The sequence below is a fragment of the Gopherus flavomarginatus genome, chromosome 17 (genome assembly GCF_025201925.1).
Source record: "Gopherus flavomarginatus isolate rGopFla2 chromosome 17, rGopFla2.mat.asm, whole genome shotgun sequence".
In the NCBI taxonomy this organism is placed as follows: domain Eukaryota; kingdom Metazoa; phylum Chordata; order Testudines; family Testudinidae; genus Gopherus; species Gopherus flavomarginatus.
Window position 1 is genome coordinate 16,173,496 of NC_066633.1, and position 27,744 is coordinate 16,201,239.

Consider the following 27,744-nt stretch of genomic DNA (forward strand, 5'->3'; position numbering starts at 1 on the left):
GAGAGAGTGTGTGTGTGAATGCAAATATATAATATCAAGCCATGCGGGGGGAGGGAGGGACTCTGGTTTCTTGGCATAGAGGGAGAAATTGGGACGAGAGCTTGGAAAGGAGCCACGGGTCAGCAAGTGAGTTGGCACCCCTCAGCTGGAGTGCTGTGTCCAGGTGTGAGCACCACACTTTGCAAAAGATGCGAATAAACTGGAGAAAGCTCAGAGGAAAGCAACAAAAATGAAGAGAGGTTTGGAAAAGCGGACCTGTGACGAAAGATTGAAAGAACTGAGTGTGCTTAGTCTGGAGAGGAGAAGGCTGACAGGGGCCTGTTAAGTCTTCAGTTATGTAAAAGGTTTTTGTAACGAGGTCAGTGATCAATTGCTCTCCATGGCCACTGAAGGTAGGACAGGAAATAATGGGCTTAAACTGCAGCCAGAGAGATTCAGGTTAGAGATAAGGGAAAACTTTCTCACTGTCAGGGTAGTTAAGCACTGGAGCAGGCTACCTAGGAAGGCTACAGAATCTCCGTCATTGGAGATTTTTAACAGGTTAGACAAACACCTGCCAGGGATGGTCTAGGTATGTTTTGTCCTGCCTCGGAGAAGGCAGAATGGATTAGATGGCCTTCCAGCCTTACATTGCTATCATTTGGTGATACATGTGAATCCAAATCTTCCCCTGGATCCCAACTCACATGGACAAACTTAGGTGCTGTCTTTGCTAGAGAAACATTCACTAATGTCACCACGTCACTGTAGTTCCACCAGTACAGAACCTCTAGTATAGAGACACTGCATCTGCTGAATAAGGGGCTTACTGCAGGGTAGGTTACCCCAGTGCCAGCCCTACCTGAGATTGGTGCAGCACGTCTACACTGGGGGGAGGTGTTGTGGTCAGTTTCTCCTTTAGGGCTTGTCGACACAACAGGCACAGCTGCAGCTAGGATGCTGTAGCACCATCGTGCGGGTCAGGGATCTCAAACTCAAATCGCCACGAGGGCCACATGAGGACTAGCACATTGGCCCCGAGGGCTTCATCACTGACACCTTTTCATATAAAGATACAAAAGTCCCCCACTCTGCCCCTGTCCTCACTCCATCCCTTCCATGAGGCCCTGCCCCTGCCCCGCCCCCTTCCAGCCCCTTCCTCAAAGTCCCCACCCCAACTCCGCCCCCTCCCTGCCCCTATTCCAACTTCTTCCCCAAACCCCTGCCCCGGCCCCCCCTCGTCTCCTCCCCCTCCCCTGAGCACGTGGCTCCCTGCTCCTCCTCCCTCCCTCCTAGAAAACACTAAGCACTGCCAAACAGCTGGGGAGGAGGGGGGCGGTGGGGTAGGGGAGCTTGGCGGGCTGCAGCAAATAACTCCGAGGGCCACATGCAGCCCACGGGCTGCATGTTTGAGACCCTGATGTAAGTGTTTCCTGCATCAATAAATGGGCATTTCCTCCCCTGTGCTTAATCCACTTCCCCAAGCAGCGGTAGCTAGGACCGCAGAAGAATTCTTCCAGGGTGAGGTTGGCTTAACTTTGGCGGCTGGGTGTGAATTTTTCATACCCCATAGTCCCTCTAAATTTTAAGTCTAGACCAAGGCTAAGAACAGGAGCTGTCAGCAAAGAGTGGCCCAGCTGTGCTGCTCAAATACCAGAAGTGCAAAACACCGAGTGACATTGCTTTGTCCCCAGCTTTGAAATGACGAACGGCGAGAGAAAAAAATGACTGGGAAAGAAGATAGATTTTTGGAGCCGTGTGTTTGGGGATGAAAGGAATCCCTAAAGTATCATCGCAGTAGATCAGCTGCTCGCCCTAACAGGGCTAACAGGACTACTCTGCAGCATTGGCAGGAGGGGGAAGAATTTTTGGCGTGAGGATTGTTGACAGATCTCTGCTCGGCGGCCTCTCCTGGGAAGGCTACTCTGGGAAAGGAGACAGACTGGAAGAGCTGTAACAGGGCACGCAACCTAATAGTAAATTTGTGGGAGAAGAGTCACTGGATTTTAAGGGATGGAGTAAAATAATGTTGCAACTTTAAATGTCCAAAAGAGACCCCTCCTCCCCAAATCCCAGGTCTCATTGATCTAGAGTCTGGGGCATGGGATTTTTTATTCCTGCATGTGTGTAACTTTTGATACAACATGTGGGGGTTATGGGCCCTAGCCCTGAGCATGTGCTTTGGATGCCGCTACTTTTAGGGCATCGTAACAGGGGCCAGGACCGTGTTGAGAACCAGTTGGGACCTGGTAGTTTGCAAGTGGTCACGTGATTGCCAGATGAGCACCTGAGTCCTATAAAAGCGGAAAGAGCTTGATTGAAGGCAGAGTTGCAGCAAGCAGGTTGGTTTCTGTTGCAGCTGTGGAGCCAGGGGATGGCCTCCCAGACAGATGGCCTCAGGGAGAACTGGAAAGAGCTGTCAGGACGAGGGAGGCTCGGGGAAGGAACAGGCTTGATGTGGAGTTTGTGTTACCAGTTTTATCTGGAAGAAGTAAAGCTTGAAGCTCTGAGAGCAAGGGCCTGAACAGACTCTGGCTGGGGCATGAACCCACCCTGGGATGGGGAGACGGGTCAGCAGCCGACATGCTCTTCCCTGTCAATTCTAAAATCTCTCCTGCTAGTGAAGAAAAAAGAGACTATTTTGCACTAAACGAGAAAGTCACCATCTCCTTTTACTGCTTCTCTCCACTCCCAGGGACTCGCCTGTTCCTGACAAGGTGTCACTTTTCTCCTTGCCACTGTCCTCTTCCACCTTTCCAGTGCTGCCGTCCTCAGGGAGAGCTGCCATGCCCCCAGCTTCCCTAAATAGCCAGTAGAGGTCATTGCTGGAGCTGCACAAAGTGGGCCAGAGCTGCAGGCTCCATCCCTGCAGCACACTCCCAGTCAGAAGTGTCCAGGGGCTTGAGGCGCTAGATTTCAGTCCCCGTGGGAGAGTGGTTCATTACTACCCTGCTATGCTGGCTCCTTTTTGCATAGATGCACTTTCACGTGAGCCATCAGAAGCCTCCTGAGCCAACCTTCCATGGGAATTAAAAGTACTCACAGGTGTGTCTCTCCAGTCTTCCCAGGCATGCTGGCTGAGGCAAAGGGGCATCTCCTCAAGCTGAAGTCAGCAGAGAGACTTCAGTGTGACCTAGAATTGGTCATTGACACGCAGCACGGGACCGTCTGGGGTAGAGTTTTCTGAAGTTGGGGAATGGGCACAGGAGCTGCAGCCTAAGCACAGAAAAAAGGGTTTTAAGGATTCTGAATGCCCCCGTCACTGTATCTAGGCTCCATGGACAGCCCTGCCAGTTTGAGAGGCAGTGTGGTCCAGGTGAGAGGACATCAGACCTGGCTTCTACTCCTCTCTTTGCTGTTGACCTGTTATATGACCGTGGATAAGTCACATCACTCTGTGCCTCTGTTTCCCCTCCTACCCTTTGTTCCTCTTGGCTGTTTAGATTTAAGCTCATCAGGCTGGGAAAGTGCTTTGCCACCTTGGCCCCATGCAGGCGTTGCTCCAGTCCAGTGGACGGGTGAACCAGTCATGGGCTTGCACACGTCTCTTGGTCTGCCCGCTTTTTCTGTATCCCCGTTACTCAGGCCAGGGAATCTCTGACATCAATCAGTCCCCCGTGGCTGAGATTAGGGGCTCTGAGAACTTAACCCATTGGACCTGGGCCTCTTAGCTGCTGATTTTCCTGCGCTGTGGTGTGCATTGCCAACTGGGAACGAGGAGAGAACATGTAGAACACAAGGCTGATCCTTCCCGCCTAATATAAACCCAAAAGTGGCCGTTCAGAAATAGCTGGTGTTGAGTATCAGCACAGGGTAGCAGGAAGGAGAGAACAAAGCAGTGCAACATGATTCCTGATGTTATGATTTATTCTTTTGCGTAGAAACTGTCCAGTTCCTGCACATCTACCAACATGATATGTGCCAGCAATGTCCTTCTGCCATGTACATTGGCCAAACCGGATAGTCTCTACGCAAAGAATAAATGAATACAGATCTGACATCAGGAATCATAACATTCAAAAACCAGTAGGAGAACACTTCAACCTCTCTGGCCACTCAGTAACAGACTGAAAGGTGGCAATTTTGCAACAGAAAAGCTTCAAAAACAGACTCCAATGAGAAACTACTGAACTTGAATTAATATGCAAATTAGACACCATCAATTTAGGCTTGAATAGAGAATGGGAATGGCTGAGCCATTACACACATTGAATCTACTTCCCCATGTTAAGTATCCTCACACCTCTTGCCAAACTGTCTGTAATGGACCGTATTGATTATCACTACAAAAGTTTTTTCTCTTAATTAATTAACCTCTTAGAGTTGATAGGACAACTCCCACCTTTTCATGCTCTCTGTATGTGTATATATATCTCCTTACTATATGTTCCATTCTGTGCATCTGATGAAGTGGGCAGTAGCCCACGAAAGCTCATGCTCAAATAAATTTGTTAGTCTCTAAGGTGCCACAAGTACTCCTGTTCATTTTATTGAGTTGACTGATGATCTTGACTTCTCATTATGCAAAATCTGGCACCTCCAGCTGAGTTTTTCTGAACAGCCTGTTTGTACCTGAAGAGCAAAGAACACAGTTTCTTTCAGAAGGGAGAGTTGAGGTGCAGGTCACTCCCTGCCCCCCATGGGGAATGAATCTAAAGCAAATTTTTGCCAGTCTCCTGTGATCAGCTCTGCTCACAGCACACCTGCAAGTATGGAGTTATCTCAGCTTTACAGATGGAGAAGCTGAGTCACAAATGGTCAGTTCTTCAAAGGTATTTTGGTGTCTAAAGATGCAGCTAGTGAATCAATGGGAGTTAGGAGCTAAGTGGCTTGGGCCAGGTAACAAATCCCACTAAGTACCTATCCACATCTTTAGGCACGTAACTACCTTTGGAACTCCACCCTGGAAAGGTTAGAGATTGTCAAGAGTTTAGTGCTGGCATCTCCTACTGTTGTGACACAGAGTGTTTAACACCCAGCGTGCTCGTCTCTTTTGAAAATCTGGATACACATGGCTTCTCAGACCTGGCAGCAAGCCAGATGGATAGACGGTGGAGGCCTGATTCCCATCCTTTAGTCTCTCTCATCTCTGCACTCTGAAATGAGTTTAATATCTGGATGGGAAGGGAAGCTGGTGGTGTCACTTGCTGTTTTACTTTACTGAAATAAACCTTTCAGGAAACCCTCAAGCACAACCTTCAGCTGTTGGAATTGTGGGAATGGAGTCAATAAACTCAGTGTTTCTGCAGAGTGTTGAAAATAGTTATCAAACTGAAAGACAAAATAAACCCTTTAATAAACCCTTTAATCCAAGGCACCCCCATAGCTGCCTTGGTGCTAACCCTTAGTATACAGGTTTGTTCCAGCCCTATGGATCCATAGAAGACTCTGCAGTGGGTACAATCCAGCCTACAGCTCTAGTAATTCTGGGGGCAGGGGCTGAAGATGGAGAATGGGCCGACATCCCTGCGTCCCCACATCTCTGCTTTGCAAGCACTTTGAGATGCCTCTCATTTGCAGAACACATATTTGTTATGTAATAAGCGTCAGGAATTAATGATCCACACAGCAACTGAGAAAACTTGCATGCTAAGCAGTCTTGGAAAAAATAACTGCTTTTCGATCGATGATATACGAGAAGAAAACCCCATCCACTGCATCTTGAGGCAGGCACACTTGGCCTTGGTGTCTGAACTCCTGCAGATGATCCAGCCAGCCCTCTGCCCCAAGTTCCCTTCCCTTTGGAGAGGTGGTGCTTCCACTGCTCCTTATGAATCATGAGTTTAGCAGCTTCTGGCAGATCATAAATCAGTACTCTAAAGTCACCAGGACAAATCCCAGGATGTTTAATCTTTAATATTAGACGTGTTTAAAGCGGTGAATATTTCATGAAGGTGCTGTTGCATTTTAGCACATCATTAGCTGTCTGCTTCCTCCCCAACCTCCTTTGCAGAGTGTTCTCTTCACAATCTGCGAGCTGAACCCGTTTCCTTCTCTCTGTAAATAAAGTGCTTACTTCAACCCCCTGAGAGATTTTGAGGTCTTTCATAGGGCCCAAAGAAAGCATGGGTATTTTGTCAGTCTGTGTTAACTCTGTCTGGGTTATCCACACCCTACCCTGCCACAACACCTTTCCTTCATTCTGGCCATAGCGGGGTGTGGACAGAGAGAACTCCAGGGAAGGGTTTGCTTTGAACAATTCCCCCCACCCTGCTCCCCCCACTCTGCTTGTGTTTAAGACTTAGTCTGATGCTCTGTCAAGTGAAGACAGAAGCTTAAGGGGAAACGAAAGGGACAAGGTCAGGGAAAAAGAAATCAACAAAAGCTTTTACCAGCGACTATATGTGCAAATCCAATTAATCTTTTATTCCGCCATCTCTCGCTCTGGGATATGTATTTCTACCAAACAAAGAATCAATCTGGGCCAAGTGTAGTTAGGTCTCTGGTGTGGAAAAATCATGACGCCTCCGCTAATGCTGCCAGGAGGGGAGAATCAGAGAATGAGACCTTCAGTACGAGATAAGGAGGCAGAGAGAGCTTGGAAGAAGAAGGGAGAGGCAGAATACGGCAGTGGATCAAAAAAGACTGTTGCTACCATCATGTACCTTTCGTGGGAGGCGGAAAATGGGTCAAGAACCAGGACCGCTGGCTCCATTGGTGCGTCCACGATGGGCCTGAAGCCTTGCGCTGAGAGAGAGACTTCAAAAGAGTTTACAGTAGAAACATGCCATGGTCCAGGAGATTGGGAGAGAGATGATTCAGGATGGCTGCTTGCCAGGAGGGGCTGGTGATGAGATAAGAGACACCTTGTCCTAGTGTAAATCCAGCCCAGATCAGGAGGGGACTAGAGGCCATTTCCACCTGTGGAGTGGGATGCCGTTCTTTATTGTGAACTGAACTGGTCACAGAACAGCCCCTCGCACACAGATTTGTGACCCTAATTGGCATCCAGTTGCAACTGGCTGAAAGGGCCAAGAATGTCACAAGGGATGGGACTTCCCTTGGGAAGAGGTGTTGCCTGTTTAAGGGACTGGGACTTTACCCGTCGGGAGCAGTATTTCATTCTGCTCTGCTCCATGGGCTTGAGTCACACCTTGAGCACCTGGCTGCTGCACTGGTGAAAGCCAGCAAGCCCCTGCTGTCCCAAACATGCCAGTAGCAAGGAGGAGATGCAAGACATGAGCTTGCAAGGTTCTGAGCACCCTCAGTTCCCAGTGACGTCAGTGTCAGCTGAGGATGCTCAGTGCCTTGCAGGATTGGGCCTCGGGTGCTGCTGATTGCATGAGCTGTGTCTTCTGCAGAATGATCAGGATCAACCCCCATCACCAGCTGTTCTGTCTCCCCCCTCTCTTCTGTTATGCGCTGTAGCTCCAGGTGAAGCAGGAACTGACAGAAGGGCGCTCTTTGGGGGAGCTGGCCGAGACCGGAGATGCTGCAGGGGGTCTCTCTCTCCCATGCTCATCACCCTAGCATCTAGGTAGATTCCAAAGGGCTCTCAGATCCAGGGAGGGGCGTGGATGGAAGGGATGTGGCGAAGAACGCTAGAACTGACAGCTGTGGATGAACAGGGAGAGCCGCATACAGTGACTCCTCATGCGTTCTCTGCAGACAGAGGTTGAATCTCTCTCCTTTCCCTTTCAGGTGAGTGCAGCTGTCATGAAGGCTACGCCCCTGACCCAGTGCATCGGCATCTGTGCGTGCGCAGTGACTGGGGGCACAGTGAAGGGTGAGTGGTGCTGGTAAGATGGGCACTCACCCCCAGAGTGTCCCCGTGGGTCCATGCTGGCATGTCACCCCACACACTACTTGATGGTCCACAGTGATGCTTCTGCCTCAGTTTCCCCAATGGCCTTTTAGTGAGTTCAGTGAGGTTTTCATGTAGTGAATTAGAACAATCTAATTCATTTAACTAAAGGCTGAATGTGGCAGGCAAGCAAGCCTTCTGCCCAGTGTCCTTGCTGGGAGAGTGGCAAATGTCTGCCCGAACCGAGTCTATTTGCCTTCTCTGTCCGGGCTCCTTACCCATGAGGCCCTCTCGAATTGAGGCCCTCTTCTGGGAAAGGGTTCCTTCTCTGGATTCAGGGGGCCCACAGAGGTTGAGCCACTGCAACTCTCCTCTGCATCTGGATTGCCTACTGCTGTCTGGTAAGCTCCTATTCACTGGGATCAGCTCTCCGGAGAGACTTGTCACTGATGGCACCTGCCTTTTGAAACACATTCCCTCCAGGAGTACCTTTCCTCAGTCACCTTTCCTGGAGAGTTCCCCTGAGAAGTCTTTCTCCTCCAGAGCTTCTGGAACCTTCTAACTGAACCCTCCTAACTCTTTATTAAGCCTGGGTGTTCCTTAGCTAATTAACTGCTGTTTGGCCACCTATGCAATTAATGACTCACGGGTGGATCTGGCTTGGTTCGTTCTCTTTAGCAGAGCCTGTCACAGCTAGTCTGGCTTCATCAGAGGGTCAGGCACCCTGTGATGGGGGCTATGAGCCATTAATGTCAGGATGGGGAGAACAGAGCATTACCTTTCTCCCAGATCCCCTTTCTTGTATAACAATTCCTGATGTGTCTAGTTGGCTCTAGACACACCCATTGGCATCACTAGGTGAGCTTGTCCCTGGGTGTTTACCTCTCCTTGCTGTTTGACATGCTGTGCTCTCTTTCCCTCTCTGTCTCTCAGACCTTGGCCCTACACAACGCTCGAAAGGGGCTACGACTTGGTCACAGGAGAGCAAGCGCCGGAGAAGATACTCAGGTGAGCTGAATGACTAGTCAGTCAGTCTGTTGGGAGGCAGAACATGTCGAGTCTGTTTGGGGACCACTCCAGCAGACTTTGCAGTCACTATCTCCTGCTGCCATCTTGTTCTTCTGCCTGTGCTGCAGTGGCTCCGTTTGTAGTCAATGAATTTGGAAGACCTGCTCAACTCCTTAAGGAGGGGGAAGGTTTCGCCCTCCAGTCACCATCCCCTTTGGCATGCACCTGGGTCAGGAAGCAACCGAGGAAGTGTGAGCTTTCCAGTGATCCACTCTGTCCTCCAGATTCATAGGGGCCCGTTCGCCCACTTGTGCTCAGGCTGCCCTTCTCCCTGCTCTCACCTGTACTGGGTCCTTTCCCCAGCGTTGGGTTTCTGGAACAAGATACCAAACAGACTCCATAATCCACCCCACTATACCATCAGACCAGCCTCCAGATGTTCAAACACTGAAGAGAGACCTAGCGCTTGCCTGTTATTTCATGTGCTTATGCTACATTCTTGCCCCTCTCTCAGGTCCACGTATAGTTTGGGTCAGGGCCTCTGGCTACCGGTCAGTAAGAGCTTTGTGGTGCCACCTGTGGAGCTTTCCATCAATCCTCTTGCCAGCTGCAAGACAGACGTTCTAGTGACGGAAGACCCGGCAGACGTCAGGTAGGGGACCAAACTGCCTTGCGGAGATGACTCTCAAAGCCTCCTTGTAAGAAGCCAAGATGCAGTACCCCTCTGGTGAGTTATCTTCTCATCTCCAGACGGACTGTCTCTTGGGCTGAGTGCGGCTTTGAATACTTCAAAAGGGATTTTTCCCATCATGGTGTGTGGGTGGGGATTGGTAATGAACCTGTTTTGCTCTTGTGTGTTCACCCGGCAATTGGCAATCCTGCACACGAGTCAGTTTCTTGAGGGAAAATGTGTTTTCTGTGCCCATGTCTTCTCCAAAAATCTCTCTACATGCTTGAGTCAGTAGAGAGCCGCCTTCATTGTAGGTGATATGCATAGTGAGAAGAGGCCTACAAGGACGCTGTACAAGGTTGTGTAATTCTTCTGAGTTTAGGGCTGGCCTACACACAGAATTGTTCAGATTTTAACTAAAGGTGTGTTTTTAATCCATGCAGCTAGACTGATGCAGATGCTGGATGGATTCTCTTAAACCAGTTGAAACCTGGCTTATGCTGGCATATCTTACATCAAAGCATTCACCAGTTGCAAGATAAATAAGAATAAGGGGTCAGGGATGTCAAGAGCTTAAGTGGCTAGCGAGAATCACATGCTCTTATATGACTGTCACAAACACAAGTGGGGAATGGTCTTTGCAAGGCAGGGAGTGGAGGGGAGAGACTGCTTGCTTGACTTGGCAAATGGATTATTCATCTTTCAGAAATGCTCATAGAAATGCCAGGAGTTCTCCTGGGCATTAAAGCATTAGGCACTGGCTCTAGGCGGAGATGAAGGGCAGACGTACTCAAACTCAGGCATGCATGCAGCCTCCAACACTTGACTGTGGAGCCCAGGATGGGTCAAAGCTGGTTCCTAGTGAACAGAGCCCACCTTACCTTTTCTTATTTTTATGCATTTTTCTCCTATGCTTCTTTGTAAACTTGGTGGATTTTGTTTGGCTTCCTTGGCATGGCTCACTCTGTTCCCTGGACTTTTGGTTGATTGATACTGGTCTAGTTCAGCAGCTGGATGTAAGGGCACCTCTGCTGGGTGAAGGAGAGGTGTACTGAGTGTGGGCTGGAAAGCAGAGGTGTTCTGTGATTATAAGTGTTATCTTGGGCAAGTCACTTATTCACTATGTGTCAGAGGGAAAGTCAAGTGTAGGACAGGGCCTCAGAGACTGCCCCTGATGGAGCTGTGATGGCTGTCAGCTGAACGATGTTAACCCAGGTGCAGGGCACTTCTCACTCCACCTCGTGCATGAAGGTTTAGCTATGCTGCCCTCCTAGATATGGAAGTGTGAGCTCCCCTTCTTATACCCCTACCCCCAACCACCATGAGTCTCCCAAATCAATCCATGATCGAGAATAAGCTAGTCTGGTTCTACTGAGACCTCAGGCTCTTTTATTCTGGAAAGACTTTCTTTATGAACGTGAGACCTCACTTCATTACCCCACGTATCCTCCTCGGTCTTGCAATTCTGTCTTCGAACAGCCATCCATCCACTCACTCAACAAGGGTGATGATCAGATGTGCGTCCTCTCTTCCTTAACCCACAAGGTAGGCACAAACCCAACCTTAGGAGAGCAGTGTTGTCTAGTGTGCTGTGCAACCAACTGGGAGTCGGTACTCCTGGGTTCCATGATTTTATCACAATGCTCCTGCCCTTTCCTCTCTGCCAACTAGCCCATTTCTCCAATAGTCTTCTTCACTCCTTCTTTTCCTTTGCTTCCCAGGTATCTGGCTGGTAAATCTCGCCCACATGCTCGGGGTCTAACTGATCGCCATAACCAGGTCAGGTTGGCAGAGACCCTAGGGTTGGGAATTTTTTTTTGCCTTCCTCTGTAGCATGGGACACAGGTCACTTGCTGGTTTAAACTAGTGTAAATGGTAGATTCTCTGTAACTTGACATCTTTAAACTGTGATTTGAGGACTTCAGTAACTCAGCCCAGAAATTAAGGATCTATTACAGGAGTGGGTGGGTGAGGTTCTGTGGCCTGCAATATGCAAGAGGTCAGATTAGATGATCATGATGGTCCCTTCTAGCCTTTAAGTCTCTGTGTCTGCATATAGAACACCCTCCCTTACCTTGACTGTGAAGACACCAGCCTCCCCTTCAAATCCCTGCTGAAGATCTACTTTGACAATGACACCTACAAGGCATCTACCCATGATGTAGCCATTGCTAACTGTGTGTCAGGGAGAGCTGCTGTTCATTCATGTAAAAATGTAAAGTCAAGTTATGTCCCCCACTTACCTCTGCCCCTCATATGCTGGCTTTCTCCTTACATTGTAAGCTGTTACCCTTCGTGAGAATATTCTGCCCTGACTTCTTGCGTAGGCTGGGACAGCTATTGTACCTATTCCTCCTTTCCCCACCCCCAGTGCAAAACAACAGACTTCTTGTTTCTACCATGTCTTCTATCTGTGGAGCTCAAATTGCTTTAGACACAAGTATTAGTCCACCCCAAAGCTTTCTTTGAGGTAGGTAGGCATTCACCCCACTTCACAGACTGGGCAATGCATGCTCCTGGAGGTTCATGTCATGCCCAAGGTCACGCAAGAAGTCTGTGGCAGAGCCAGGGTGCCAGCCCAAGAACTTCTAAGTCCTCATTTTATGCTTTAGTTGCTGGGCTCACTTTTCCTGCAAAATAATATACTCCTGCCTTGCAGGCCTGTTGTGAGTTGCTCACTTTGTATCAAGCACTTTGTGGTGCTGGGGAAGATTTAACATGCTTGTGCGTTTTTTATTATCTTCGAGCCCATCTCGCCAGGAGAATATTGTCTCTTGCCACCTCCAATTTTAGGCCAAGCTATTTTAATAAAAACAGTCTATTAAGCTCAGTTTTCTCTTGGCTGCAGTAAATCTCTTCAAACATTGATCCCTATGGGCGATTCCTGGGATTACTTGTCACTGCTGAGGGGGTGAAAGAGCGACAGATGAGGGTTGGGGTGGAGGGAAGCTTCAGGTGCCGAGAATGTCACTTGCTCTCTGGTAAATGAAACTTGAATCTAGAATTGTGGATATAAATATTGGAGTGACCCAGGTAAAATAAAAGGAGAATAGTTCACTGAGCTTGACTCTGACATGCAGAAGGTGCTAAATTATTAAAACTTTAATAAACGTAATAATAAATATTTGATGTTGAATTATGGAAGTTTTCACAGATACAGTGGAAACCGAAAAAAAATGATCTATTATCTCTGCATTAGAACTTAAACACTGCTCAAACAGGGATCAGGCTGTCAGCTCCGGGTATCCCATGATGGATGACAGTCAAGGTGATGCATGCGTAGCTTGGTGTTACAGGTTCTCTAATGCAGTGACGGATGCAATGCATTCCCGTTCCAGTGCTGGAGGTTCGCTGCAATGCTGAGAATAGATGATGTAGTTACATCTGCTTGCATGTTAAGAAGGTTTGATGCTGTCCTATTTCAGCACCGGAGGTTCTCAAGTGCTCTCTTGTAATAAGAAAGCTGCTTTGAAAGCTTAGCTGTTGGGGAAATAATCAAATCTATTTTCCCAGTTCATTCACTTTGTCCTTGTGGATTGAGACACACTCGGGGCATGTCTATACTTGGAGCTAGGGGGGCGTGATTCCCAACTCGTGAAGACATACTTGTGCTAGTACTCAGAGCTAGCACACTAAAAATAGTAGGTTTCAGAGTAGCAGCCGTGTTAGTCTGTATCCGAAAAAGAACAGGAGTACTTGTGGCACCTTAAAGACTAACAAATTTATTTGAGCATAAGCTTTTGTGGGCTACAGTCCACTTCATTGGATGCATGCAGTGGAAAATACAGCAGGAAGATATATATGTATATATATACTGTGACAGACCCAGGCCAATGGGGTACAGGAGTCTGTTAGAGGGCAAATATACTGGTCACTGGATGAGTAGTTTTCTGTTCCCTGAGTGACCAGAACAGGGGCTTCACTGTAGTAATCAGGAACCTGCTAGAACCAATTAAGGCAGACAGGCTGATTAGAACACCTGCAGCCAATCAAGGCAGGCTAATCAGGGCACCTGGGTTTAAAAAGGAGCTCACTCCAGTCAGAGAGGGGGGAGCCAGAGGAGAGGAAGTGCGTGTGAGGAGCTGGGAGCAAGAGGCGAAAGGAGCAGAGAGTGAGAGGGTGTGCTGCTGGAGGATTGAGGAGTACAAGCGTTATCAGATACCAGGAGGAAGGTCCTGTGGTGAGGATAAAGAGGTGTTTGGAGGAGGCCATGGGGAAGTAGCCCAGGGAGTTGTAGCTGTCATGCAGCTGTTACAAGAGGCACTATAGACAGCTGCAATCCACAGGGCCCTGGGCTGGAACCTGGAGTAGAGGGCAGGCCCGGGTTTCCCCCAAACCTCCCAACTCCTGATCAGACACAGGAGAAGTTGACCCAGACTGTGGGGAAGATCACTGAGGTGAGCAAATCTGCCAAATAAGCTCAGAACCCACCAAGGTAGAGGAGGAACTTTGTCACAATACACCGAGAACATGAAACAATGGGTGTTACAGAGTGTGTATGGTAACACTCATTGTTTCATGTTCTGTGTGTGTGTGTGTATATATATTATAGCTTCCTACTGTATTTTCCACTGCATGCATCCTATGAAGTGGACTGTAGCCCACGAAAGCTTATGCTCAAATAAATTTGTTAGTCTCTCAGGTGCCTCAAGTACTCCTGTTCTTTTTACTAAAAATAGTAGTGTAGCACGGGCAGTGGTGAGCGGCGGTACAGGTCAGCTGCCCTGAGTAAAAGCCCGTGCAGACCCCTTTGGTATGTAGTTGGGGTAGCTAATCTGTGCTACCATGGTACGCTACAGGTGAGTCTCATGTTACGCCCATTTAACATGCACGAATTCAGCTTTGCGCGGTCGGGAAAAACAAAACAAAAGAGAGAGAAAAAAAGACAGAGTATTTAAATTATTATATTATTATCTGCAGTGTGGGCAATTCCACCTGCCATTACACTCAACGTAATTTTGAGTATACGCGATTTTGGCTTTACGCGCTGACAGCGGAACATAACCCCAGCGTAAGATGAGACTCGCCTGTGCTCTTCTTAGCATGCTGGCTCAGTGAGAACTAGCGTGCGAATGTCTGTGCAAAGTTGAGAATTAACCCCCTGCCTCTAAGTCTAGACGTAGCCTCAGAGAGAGAGAGAGTCTGGGAGGGGAGCTACTGAACTTGCCTGTCAGGGCTGTAAATCCCCAATCCTGACCTGGAATATACAACCTGGCATTGGAGACTCCTGGGCACTTTATTGTAATATAGTAACCATACCGCAGCTGGGTCTTTACCCTTGGAACTTCGCATTGCAGAGCTATAATATGGAGGTAGTAATGCAGGCGTGTCTCTGGATTGCAGTAGCTCATTTACTGGGCTGGAATACATGGTCCCATCTCAGCGCCAGGGCTTCTCCTGTTCTGTGCCGAAATGCATTAACTGTAATGCAGCTGTGTCTTGGTGCTTGGAGAGGTTCCCATTTGCTGTACTGTAATATGGTGGCGGTAATGCAGTCATGTATTTCTTTTATGGCCTTGGCAACAAGTGTGCCACATTCCTTCAGACCTTTTATTAGTCTGTCCCCTTTGTCTCGGGGGTCACGCGTCTCTAAGAGTTTAATGGAGGGAAATTGCAGGGGAGCTAGTTATGAAAAAGCACATGACGTCTTTACAACTCTGAGGGTAAAGGTCTGAATGTGGCCTTGTGTTTTTATGAAGACGCCGGAGAGTGTGTTAAGAATAGATGGAGATCTGCCTTTCAGTGGCTCTTCAGTGAAGTGCTGACTCCAGCTTCCTGCTGGCGTGCAGAGGGGACACTGTACATGCTCGCCGCTCTGCTAAATAGCTCGACAAGAGAGTCAGCTGCATGTCCCAGCTGTTAGCTGCAGGCGGGGTGAAAGGTCCTAGAGAGCTCAATGAGTTTCAAGTCGTGACTTAGTGAGGCTGTTATCATAGAAGTTAGAGAGGGAAAGGACTATCAGTCCGTTTAGTCCCCTCTCTTTGGCAATGCAGGATTGTTCCCCATGTTACATTTTTTCCCTGAGATGAGCTGGGATATAACTTTGCATGCATCGCTTATAATGGTGTATTATTTTAATTTTGTGCACCATAAATTAGGCACATGCCTTCTTTTATGGTTAATGAAACTTGAATGTATAATTAATATACTTGTATATATAATTCATAAGGGACTGCATTAAGTGTCCCCTCCTCAGCCACACAGTATGATCCATTGCGCGATGTAGATATCAATCTCATGTCATTGCATGGCCATATACAGATTGGAATCTTTGTTATTGGGCAGTTGGCCTGGTGCATTATGGGGCTGCTCACCTAGCTCTGAAGCATCTGGCATTGGCTGTGCTAGAAGCAGAGTATTAGGCTTGATAGACTCTCCCAGCTTCCTCTCCTCCATCAATCAATATTTTTCTCCCTTTCTTAGGACACCTGTTCATTTCCTGCTCTCCCACATCTCTGTGCTTTTCCCCATGTTACTCCCTGTGAATGAACTGACCTCCCAGCCCTGGCTTGCAAACCCACATCTCTCCTCGTGCTGATCCCACATTTCCCACAAGTTGCAAGTTCATAATATTCAAACCCTTATTGCCCCCCTCCGTGTCTCCCAGAGTGCACTGTCGTCTCGATATGTGCCAGCAAGCTCTATTGGGACAGGACTTTCTATAGCTTTCCGTATTGCACAGCACCATGAATGTTATCAGTTCATTATGTACCTGGCAAGCCTTGCACACCCAATGTAACTTCTCCCCTGAATCTCCCAGCTGTAGTTTAATCAGGTCTATGGTTGGTAAAAAGGTAAAGTATTGGGGCAGCAGGGTGTATATAGAATTATAGAAACATAGGGCTGAAAGGGACCTTGAGAGGTCATCTAGCCCAGCCTCAGCACTGAGGCAGGACCATTCCTGACAGATGTTTGTCTAAACTGTTCTTACAAATCTCTAATGTTGGGGATTTCACAGCCTCCCTAGGAAGCCTATTCTACTATTTAACTATCACTATTAGGAAAAAGATTCTCACAATATCTAACCTAAATCTCCCTTCCTAAAGATTAAGCCCATTGCTTCTTTTCCTACCTTCAGTGGACATGGAGAACTATTGATCTCGGTCCTCTTTATACCAGCCCACAGCATATTTGAAGACTGTTAGCAGGTCCCCCCTCAGCCTTTTCTCAAGACTGAGCCTGCCCAGGTTTTTGGGTGCGGCTGTTTATCACTTTTGTTGTTTTTCCTCTGAACTCTCCAGTTTTCCTGCGTCTTTCCTAAAGTGTGATGGCCAGAACTAGACACGGTACTCCAGCGGTGGTCCCTCCAGTGCCATCTTCCAATAGAACACACCTGTTATATCCCCCAGAATGGTATTAGTCTGTTTTGCAACTGCATCCCATTGTTGACTCATATTCAGTCTGTGACCCACAAATCTCTAGAGCCTTTTCAGCAGTGCTCCCGCCTACTACGTGAATAACGTAGCTGAAGTCGAATATCTAAGATCGGATTACTCACCCGCCCTCACCGCGCGGGATCGTTGTCCGCGGCTCCCCCTGTCGATTCCGCAACTCCGTTGGGGTTGGTGGAGTTCCGGAATCGATATAAGCGCGCTCGGGGATCGATATATCGCGTCTAGATGAGACGCGATATATCCATCCCCGAGCAATCAATTTTAACCCGCCGATACCGCGAGTAGTCTAGTCATAGCCCTAGTCAATTATTCCCCATCTCGTGGTTGTGTGTTTGCTTTTTCCTTTCTAAGTGTAGTACTTTGCATTTGGCTTTATTGAAATTCACCTGGTTGATTGTAGACCAATTCTCCAATTTGCGGAGGTCGTTTTGAATTCTAATCTCGTCCTCCCAAGTGCTTGGTATCATCCACATTTCCGCTCTGTTATCCAAGTTATTAATAAAAAAAATATTGAATAGTACTGCACCCAAGACAGACCCCTGCAGGACCCCACTGAATATGCCCGGCCAGTTTGACATATGTAAATGGTGCTGACAGATCAATAGGAATAGTGGAAAGTGGAGTAATTATAACCTAGAAAGTGGTCAGCTGCAGTGAGCATTGGCATAGGTGAGCAGAGACTGCATGGCTAAGGAGACTGAGAAAGGGAGAACCTTTCACCTCTGTTATCAGTTCAAATCCAGTCCAGCTCTAGTGCCTCAAGGTCGGTACATCAAATGCTATTTGGCAGCTTGTGTGGAATGAGCGGATTGTCCTAGCTCAGAATCTACTGAGCAATCATCCACATCACAAACCAACTGTAATTAGCTTTGGATTGAATGGGCCATAGAGCTTGAACTCTCCTTTCATCCTTAAATGGTCCCTGTGGGATCTGGGGTTAGAAACATGGGTGTGGAAATAGGTAAAGGATTCTTGCACCTTCTGCTGCCCATGTGATCTGTGTTGAAGCTTTTGATCTCCTTTTCCTTTCACACCTGCCGATTGTCTGTGCTCCATTATTTATATATATATTTGATGTTCTCCCCTCTCCAAAGTGGGGATTTCATGCACTCCAGCTTTGTCGCTGATTCCAAAGAAAAGTTTCTAATTTAGCCTGAGCAGCTATAAATCACAGAAGCAGAGCCTCAGCTGCCAGCTGACATGACTTACATCTCTATCGTTATGGCAACCATAGATACAAATAAAAGCCCTGCTTTTGCTTGACAAGCCTTTGAGGTCCCCTGATGGAGAGGCAAGTGTTCAGCGGAAGAATGAATTTTCTTGAACTCGCTGTCGATTCATCTTCATTTTGCTCCCAAGTGAGTCCCTTTGCTCTCTGAATTGTTTGGCAAATCAACAGGATTTTTTTCCCTCTTCTCTCACTACTGCACATGCTTCTTCCGTGTGACGGCATGACAGAGAGGGAGCTCTGTCCGCCATCTCCAAACGTACCCAGCCGAAAAGGTGAGCGCTGCAGGAGCACGTGCTGGCTGAAGCCACAAACTCTGTCAAGCTCTGCTGCTGTCCTGTTGGGTGACCTTCGAACTAGTCCTTTTGGGGAACATTTTCCAAAGCACCCAAGGGTCAGATTTTTAAAAGTTATTTAGGGGACGCTGCACTCAGCGTTGCAGTGCCTGAGATCCCTTTTCAAAAGTGACTTGGGCACTTTGGAAACTAGCTTAAACTGAAAGTCAATGGGATTAGGGCTTTTCAGTGGCTTAGGGCACTTTTTTGGGAGGAAAACATAGCCTTTTCCTCGTTCTGCCTTAGTTTCTCCATCTATAACAGGAGGATTGTAATACCCAGCTTGATAAAATGCTGTGAGATCTGTGCAAAAGAGCAAATGCTATATTGGTGACTATTATACGTGACTGGTGTTCCACTGCCAGCAGAGCCTGGAAAAATGCTGCCTGTTGCCATGTTAGATTCCTTGGGTTTGCCTTTTTACTAGGATCATGGTACTGCCAAGAGGTCCTGACAGCGATCCGGGCCCTCTTGTAAGTAAGCATAGTAAGAGACAGTCCCTGCCCCAAGGAGCTTACAGCCTAAATAGACAAGATAGACTGAAGGTGAGAGGGGAAATGAGGCATAGAGAGGAGAAGTGATTCGCCCAAGGTCACCCAGCCGGTCAGTGGCAGAGGCAAGAATAGAGCATAGGTCTCCTGAGTCCCAGTCCAGTGCCTTATCCATTGACCCACACAGAACTGATTCCAGGATCTACTCTTGAGCTGGCTTTTCTTGGCGTGCTCTTGCACAGCATAGAATGGGTTTCGAGCTTCCCAGCGCCACCTGAAGAGTCTCTCTCTCTCTCCAAGTTCACTCATGCTGTTCTGCATTTCCCCATTCTGCCTGAGTGAACCATTCATCTTGGCATCACCTGCTTGCTTGCTGAACCTTCAGGAAACAAGGCTGGCCAGGCAGCTGGGGTTACTGGATGGTGCACGCCAGTGATGGATGGGAAGGACGTGGCTGATCAGAGGATCTGCAATATCCTGCAATTTCATGATTGCTCTGTGCAACATGGAGTCACAACGGGTGCAGAGGGGAAATCGAGTCCCCTGCACCCTGCTATATAGAATATCTGTCTGACAGGCCCCCGTGGGAGAGGTTTGGCTTTGGGACATTCCATGCATCAGAGTGGAAGAGGTAGCTGAGGGAGATGCTTTTCCTGTAAGAAACCATTTGCTGCTGCTGCTGGAAGAGAAAATGGCTAGTGCAGAGCAAGTCCTTTATCAGCCCCTTTCATCAATGGCAGCCTTGAGCCGCAGGGAGCTACCTTCAAAGGCCATTGCTCTGTCGATAATGGCAGCAGCTGGCACCAATCAAAGTGGCCCTGAGTCCCTGACAACCGGTGCAGGTGATGAATGGACAGCTTAGCGTGATGAAGCAAACAGATCATTGCATCACCGACCACAACGTATTCATATCTGAAAAGAGGCTGATTCATTACCTGGCATGTCACGGTGGCTGTGTCATCGCCGGAGATAACAGCTCCGTTGCACGGGCCGATGGCGCTCATCACCCTGGCGGGCTCCTTGTTTCCACAGGAAGTGGGAGAGGGAAGCCCCAAGTCTTTAAATCCAGGATAGGAACCATTTGTGAGCACCATTTCCCAAAAAAACACAGAACAGGAGAGGCCTTTGCAGAAAGACAAACAAGAACATGTTCCAGCCCTGTGCTTGTAATCTCCCTTGACAGGGTTCTGGCTGCTCCTGGGAATTCGTCCTCACCTCCCAATTTGATTTATGAGAGCAGATGAAAAGAGCCAGCTATTTCTAGCTTGGCTAAGGGATGACTGAGTAGGGACCTACCCTTGTGAAAGCACTTTGAAGGGTGTAAACGCCAAGGCAGGATAGGAATTATTTAGGGTAGTACACGGTGGTGTCATTCAGGGTGATCGGATGATGTTAGTTAAAAAGAAAACTTATGCTGAAAGCCACCTGTAAATTGTCCAGCTGGGCCAGACCCGAGGTCCATGTAGCCCAGTATCCTGGCTCTGAGTAGAGCTGCTGTGAAATGGTTTTGTCTGAAAATGCTGATTTGCTGAAGCAAAATGTTTTGCCAGCTCTCTGGCAGATTTGACAAAACGTTTGCCGGAACACAGACAAGTTTTCATTGGAAACCTGATGGTGTTCCAGGGTCGAGCGCTCGCTGCAGCAGGGAGCCTGGCAGTCCCTGAGAACCCCAGCTGGAGTCAGGTCTCTGGGGGCTGTTAGGATCCCCCTCTTTGCTAGGGAGCCCTGCCAGCCCCTGGATCCCTGCCTGGGAATGAAATTGAATAAGAACAAAATCCTGAACCAGGATGAAAGCAAATTGGAAATACAAAACTTGAGAACCATCCCCACACCATCCAAGTTTTGGCCAGCATCAGTTGCTTCCAAGAAAGAGACAAGAAACCCTGCAGTAGATAGTTATGGAATAACCTGCACCTGGAGAAATTTTCTTCCTGACCCCAAGCATTAGAAGTTGGCCAATGCCCTGAAGCATGAGGGTTTATATCCCTTTCAAAGCTCTTGGGGTTTGTTCTGTTCTTTGTTGTTGTTTTTGTTTTTAATTCTCACTATTGTAACTCTTGAGTCTTTTTGTCATGCGTATAAATGTCCTTTTTATTTTTTTTAAACCAACAAAATTCTCAGCCTCTTGCGATTGAGATAACTCCACTCCAAGGAAAGTGACAGCAGCATTTTGGGCCATTTAAAACCAGTTTGCAACCAGCTTTATCAAACCCAGTGCCATGAAGACCAACCCTCAAGAAACGGTTTGGGTTTTGCCTGAGTCTGACTGCTGTTCGCATTGGCGCTGATGCCTCAGAGTCGAGGAGGAAAAAAAAAACAAACTAACTAAAAACAAACAACAACAACAAAAAACCCAAAAATCCTCCACACAGATGTTGTTTATATATTTATTGAGCCAATTTAATAAATAAGAAACCTCTTCAAAAGTGAACATGTTTGTAACACTCATATTTGTAATGCTCTTTTGTTTTCTCTGGCTCTTTTAATGACAAGCTTTTAAAACACAGTTTGTTATTGGACTCTGCAGCTCCCCTTCACTCAGTGTTTTACCCCAGAAATGAGGGATGACTGCTTCTGTCGTTGTTGTTAATAATAATGGACACATATTATGTCAGCCTCCACAGGCCCCAGCCAGAATCAGGCTTCCCACTCTGCTCAGCTGTACAAACACCTAGGAAGTCCTGGTTTCATTCTCCTTCAAGCAGCCTCTTCTTTGTCGGAAGAGGACTGAACAGATATCCCACCAGTGTCGTGAGAAATATACGAATACAACGGGGTGCAGGGAGGGGCACTGAAGTGATGCAAATACTCAGTACAGCTGCCAGATAGCACAATCCCAAACCTACTTTGTCATGAAAGGGCTTTTCTTCTTCTTCTCCCTCCATCACCCCTCCCACACTGCCTTTGGGGTGGTGTTTAGGGATAGAAAATTAAGACAGAAAATATCATAATGTCACTATACCCCCCTGGGGGGTGGGGAGGGACACAAAGCTTGAACCCACCGAAGCCCCGTCGCCCGGGCGGGGGCGCCGAAGCCCCAGGCAGGGGGCCTGTAACCTGAGCCCCAGCAAGTCTAACGCCAGCCCTGGTGACCCCATTAGAACACGTTCACAACCCACTTTGGGGTCCCGAGCCACAGTTTGAGAACCACTGCACTACATAATCCATGGCGCACCCACACCTTAAATATGGTGTCCAGTTTTGGTGGCTCCATCTCAAAGAGGATACAGAGGAACTGGAAAATGTTCAGAGAAGGGAAGGAAAGATGATCAAGGGCATGCAACGGTTTCCATACGAAGAGAGACTAAAATGATTAGGGCTGTTCAGCTTAAAAAAGAGACGGCCAAGGCAAGTATGATAGATAGCCAGCTATAAAATCTTTAATGGTCTAGAGAAAGTGAATAGAGGATGTTACTTACCCTTTCTCTCAATACGAAAACCAAGAGTCACCCGATGAAATTAATAGGCCACAGGTTTCGTACCAACAAGGAGAAATATTTCTTCACACAACGTGCAATTAATCTGTGAAACTCATTGCCAGAGTGGTGGCAGGCATGCGATAGGGATGTTGTGATGGCCAAAGTATAAGAAAATAACTCGCTAAAGTTCAGGGAGGATAGGTCTATCAATGGCTATTAGCCAAGATGGTCAGGGATGCAACTTCATGCTTGGAACAACTCTAAACCTCTTCCTGCCTGCAGCTGGTGCAGAGAAGGGCTACGAGGAAGGTCAGGGGGATGGAGAGCCTGTCTTCTGAGAGGAGGCTTAGGGCTTGTCTACGCCTGAAACACTACAGTGGCACAGCCAGGGCTGGCTCCAGGGTTTGTGCCCCCCAAGCAGCAAAAAGAAGAAGAAGAAAAAAGCCGCTATCGCGATCAGCTCTGCCACCGCCGCTTCAGTCTTCAGCAGCATTTTGGCGGCAGGTCCTTTGCTCCGAGAGGGAGTGAGGGACCCGCCGCCAAAGAGCCAGATGTGCTGCCCCTCTCCGTTGGCCGCCCCAAGCACCTGCTTGCTGGGCTGGTGCCTGGAGCCGGTCCTGGGCACTGCTGCAGCAGCATGTCAGTGTAGACGCTACCTAAGCCGATGGGAGGGGTTCTTCCATCGCTGTAGTTAGTCCATCTCTCTGAGAGGTGATAGCTAGGCTGATGGAAGAATTCTTCCATTGGTCTAGTGCTGTCTTTGTGCGGGGGTTAGGTCAGTTTAACTCCGTTGCGCAGGGGACAGGTGCAGGTTTTTCACACACCATAGCAACGTAGCTGGGTCATCCTAACTTTTTAGCGGGGACAAGGCCTTAGGGCTGGTCTGCACGACAACATTAGGTCACTTTAACTGCACCTCTACCCTGATATAACGCTGTCTTCGGGAGCCAAAAAATCTCACTGCGTTATAGGTGAAACCGCGTTATATTGAGCTTGCTTTGATCCTTTGGAGCGCGCAGCACCACCCCCCTGGAGCGCTGCTTTACCGTGTTATATCCGAATTCATGTTATATCGGGCCACGTTATATCGGGGTAGAAGTGTGCATTGCTCAGGGCTGTGGGAAGAAAAGCCCAAGCACAGACAGTGCTAGGTTGACAGAAGAATTCTTCTGTTGGCCCAGCTGCCTCCTCTCAGAGCTGCGGATTTATTCCAGAGGTGGAAGAACTCCTTCCATTGTTGTAGTAAGTGTCCACACTGCAAGACTACAGTGGCCCAGCTGCACCTGTGCTACTGCAGCATTTCTAGTATAGATGCACCCTAGAAGAGCTTGGCTTGCGTAGCCTAGAAAGACAAGGCTGCAATGGGATCTGATTGCTCTGGGATCTGATTGCTCTCTACAAATGCCTTGCAGGGTAAACACCGGGGAGGGAGAAGAGCTATTTAAGCTCAAGGACAATGCTGGCACCAGAGCAAATAGGCATAAACTGGCTATAAATAACTTTAGGCTGGATATCAGAAGGTTTCTAAACATCAGAGGAGGGAGGCTTGGGAACTGCCTCCCAACAGGAGTAGTGGGGGCAAAGAACCAAACTAGCTGTAAAATAACGCTTGATAAATTTGTGATTGAGATTATATGCCTGGGTTGCCTGTGATGAGAGGGGCCTGGACTCAGTGACCCGGAAGGTCCCTTTCAGTGCTATGTTCCCATGACAGCTCTCCCCCAGTTCAATCACATAATGTCCCTTGGACAACTACAGCTTTTGCTTCTGTGGGGCAGCAACGATAGAGAACAGATTTAATTTATTTTTCTTAACTTCTTTTCCTGAAATTTAGTAGGAAGAGCCACCACCATGTGACCAGCGAGCTCTGTATGGACCTCAGTTTCCAACTGCAGGCTTGTCTGAATAAGGGCCAGTCCACACCGGGAACTTACATCGGCATAGTTACGTCACTCAGGGTATGAAAAACCCATGCCCTTGAGCAACGTAATTAAGGAGACTGAACCCCCAGCGGAGACAGCGCTAGGTCGACAGAATAATTCTACCCACCTAGCTACCACCTCTCGGGGAGGCGCATTAATTATGGCAACAGCAAAACCCCTCCTGTCACAGCAGCCAGTGTCTACACTGACATGCTATAGCGGTGCAGTCACAGCACTAGCTGTGTGCCGCTGTAATGTTTCCAGTGTGGACAAGCCTTGAATCTCTCTCTCTCCTTCTCCCTCTCTCTCGCATGCACGTTTTTAATCTCCAAGAATGATCATTGGATTTCTGCAGCCAGAGGGCAAAACTAATACACTCATGAGAGACAAAACTTTCTGGGAGTTTAATAACGATGTGTGATGAGTAACCTGAGCTAGTATGAAGGATGGAAACAATCCACGGGGTGAGAAAGAAAGAGAGGAGATGGATGTGGGGTGGTGGATTTCAGCTCGTGGTGCGTGTGTCTGTCCATCCTTCATCTGTGAGATTCTCGGGTCAGGGATCAACCCTTGTATGTCCAGTAGGAACCTAGGGCATGATGGATCTAATCATTGCCACATCACAGTTTGTCTGGTGTCCTGGGGGAAAGGAGTTGGTGGCTCTCAGTCCAGTTTCCAAAGGGTTGGGCTTCACATAACATAAAACTTTCACCATGACTAGCATCCCGATTGGCCAGCCTGAGCAGAAAGGCTTGGGCCAGAGTATCATCAGGAAGCCAATGGCAGCAGCTTGGTCCTGTGCATCCAGCCTAACCCTTTGAGGAACTTCGGCTGTTGGGGAACAATTTTAGCCTTTGCCACCGGCGTGAGATCCTTCGGTGCCAGTGAAAGATCGGACACAGCAGAGTCATCTCCCCTCCCCATCCCAATCCTGATGCCTCTCCCTATCCCCTCCACCAAGGGAGAGCCCCTAATGCAGGGGAAATATTCTGCTGGCCATTTCTGAGATGGAGGTGGGGGAAGGAAGGTGCAGTAGTGCTCTTCCTCTTGCACAGGGCGGCTTAGACTCCAGAGCTGTCTGACACTCTCACCAGTACTTAACATCTGCTTGTGTAGCTTTACATGCCCTGCCCTGGGACCTTAGCCCCCGCTGTGCCTTGCTGCAGCCAAGAGGTGACATTACAGCCACAGCTGTTTGTTTCAGCCCTAAATCATGTGCTGTTTGGTCTTCATCAGTTCAGGTTTCACTTTATTCTCCCTTGTTTTGATTACAGATGTTTTACCAGTCCCCCCAATATGATTCCTGTGAAGTTGCAGGGTAATGTATCTGCTTGTTAGATCTCTCTGGTGGTACCGGTGGGGGGTAGTGGGTAATACATTTCTAGGCATTGCATAGAACTGCTCCAGGCAGAATGGCATTTTGAGGTATTAAATGGAATGAGAGAAGCTTGGGACATGGGAAGGAGTCAGGGGCGGGGGGGGAGATGAAGAAAAATTAAGTAATACCTAGCAAAAATAATCCCATTGTGGGAATTGCCCTGATTTCTCTGCCTGATGAATTACTGAGCACTAATCAATTCTACTCCAGACGTTTCCTCTGGTGTTTTTAATAGAATGAATTACTATTGGCTTCAACCAAATGGCTTTTATTGTAATATGGATCGGTGTAGTTAAGGACCCACGGCTGTGCAGCAACACAAAATGTACACAAGACATCAGCTCTGGCCCCCAGAACCCGTCACAAGCTGCAGGTCAAGTCAGGCAGACACTTTAACTGAAGTGGAAGTAAACAGAATAGCAAAAGGCAAGAGGGATTTGATTGTTTGAAGAAGATTCGGTCTCTTGTAGAATTAACACTGTCCATGTCATAGCTAAAAATAATGACTTTGAGAAACAAGGTCTCAAGCCAGCTTCAGAAGGCATGTGGAGTGATAATTAGAGCTACTACCAGAAATAGGAATTTGTAGATTCCTAGATTTTCAGGCTAGAAGGGGGCTATTATGATTGTCTAGTCTGACCTCCTGCAGAACACAGGCGATAGAATTTCACCCAGCAATTCTGGCTGATCTAAAGTTGTGGGTTCTGTTCCCTGCTGTGACACTGATTCTCTGTGAGACCCAGGGTGAGTCAGTCCTTTTTCCCGAGAGGTGCTGAGCATGTACAATTCCATTTCAAGCCAGTGGAAGCAGCGAGTGCTTGGCACCTCTGAAAATCAGGTCCTTGGATTCCCGTTTTCAAATGCAAGTGACTAAAGTTAAGTGCCTAAATAAGTGTTTAGGTGCTTAAAGATGGATTTTAGTGCCTAACTTTAGGCATCCCTAGGATGAAAATTAGGCTCGTAACCTTTCTGTGCTTTAGTTTTCCCAGCTGTAAAATGGGTCAGATGTTACTTAGCTCTTGGCATGTGGGAGGTTTCTGAGGCTTAAGAAAGGTTGGAGAGCCTCAGACACAGGGTGTGGTAGATGGGCAGAGCACTCTTGTTCTGGAAACAGGACTGAGAACTGTCTGCCTGTACAGCGGTTGCTACTATATTTGTAGCACCATTCTCATGTGAAGGAAACATTTGTGTTTAAGACACTGAACTTCCTGTATAACTTTGGGCAAGTCACTTAGGGCCTGATTCTCATTTATGCTAAAGCCTCTTTATGCTTCCCAGGCAGTGTGAAGGGGACTTAGTGCATGTAAATTACATGTACCCTTTACACTGGCAGAGCTGGATGAGAATCAGGTCCTTAGCTCTCTCTGCTCCAGTTCAACAACTCTAAAATATTTCCTTTCTTCCACTTTTGGTCTGTCTTGTTTCTTTAGAGCACAGACTCTACGGGGTAAGGTCTGCCCCTTGGTATGTGTATGTGCAGCGCCTAGCACAAGGGGGCCCCGATCATCGTTTCGAGCCCATAGGTGCTACTGTGATGCAAATCAGAATAGTTCTGCTGCCCCTTGTGGCATTTCTCCCGTGTAAAATGGCACTGCGGCTCTGACGCATTCTCTTTTCTGTCCATCCAATTCTTTCTTCTGGTAAGGTTGCACAGCCCGGCCTCTTCCCTTCTGGGGAGATGCATTGGTTCCTCGGCATGCATCTGTGGAAGCACCGCCCTCAGGTGCGAAAGCTACCTTAGAGTATGTCTATATTTAGAACACTGTAGCGGCTCCCCTGTAGCGCTTCAGCGTAAACACTCAGTACAGCGATGGCAGGGGTTCTCCTGTCACTATGGTAAATCCACCTCCCCAGGAGCAAGTAGCTAGGTGGAGGGAAATGTTCTTAGATCTAGTACTGTCTACACAGGGCTTAGGTCGGCATAGCTAGATCTCTCAGTGTGTAGTGAGTTGAGCAGTCACTGCCACGGCGCCTCCTGCTGGCTGGTGTCTCTCCTGCCTCAGGCCCCCATGTCCCACCTGAACCCCGGTGCCCCTTACCCTGGGGTGCTGCCCACTGCAGTAGCCCCACACTCTGGGTCTCCCCTCCCAAAGGAACCCCCAACTCTCTATACCCACCTTGTCTCAGTAGCTACTGCCAGTCATCATCTAGCCCCCTTTCCCTGGGCCAGACTGCA

General features: G+C 48.1%; 1 protein-coding gene across 4 annotated transcripts in view; it reads left to right on the plus strand.

Moving 5' to 3' along the window:
• The window catches only part of ASTN2 (astrotactin 2), a 595,125-nt gene that overhangs the window by 223,034 nt on the left and 344,347 nt on the right, over positions 1-27,744 (plus strand). For 3 of the 4 annotated variants that reach the window (XM_050926897.1, XM_050926900.1, XM_050926898.1), the window contains 3 exons: positions 7,621-7,705; positions 8,657-8,731; positions 9,246-9,383. The exons of the other annotated variant lie outside the window; for it this stretch is intronic. In XM_050926897.1, the coding sequence (XP_050782854.1) occupies positions 7,621-7,705; positions 8,657-8,731; positions 9,246-9,383 (298 nt within the window). The remainder of the gene's footprint in view (positions 1-7,620; positions 7,706-8,656; positions 8,732-9,245; positions 9,384-27,744) is intronic. 4 annotated transcript variants of the gene reach the window in all.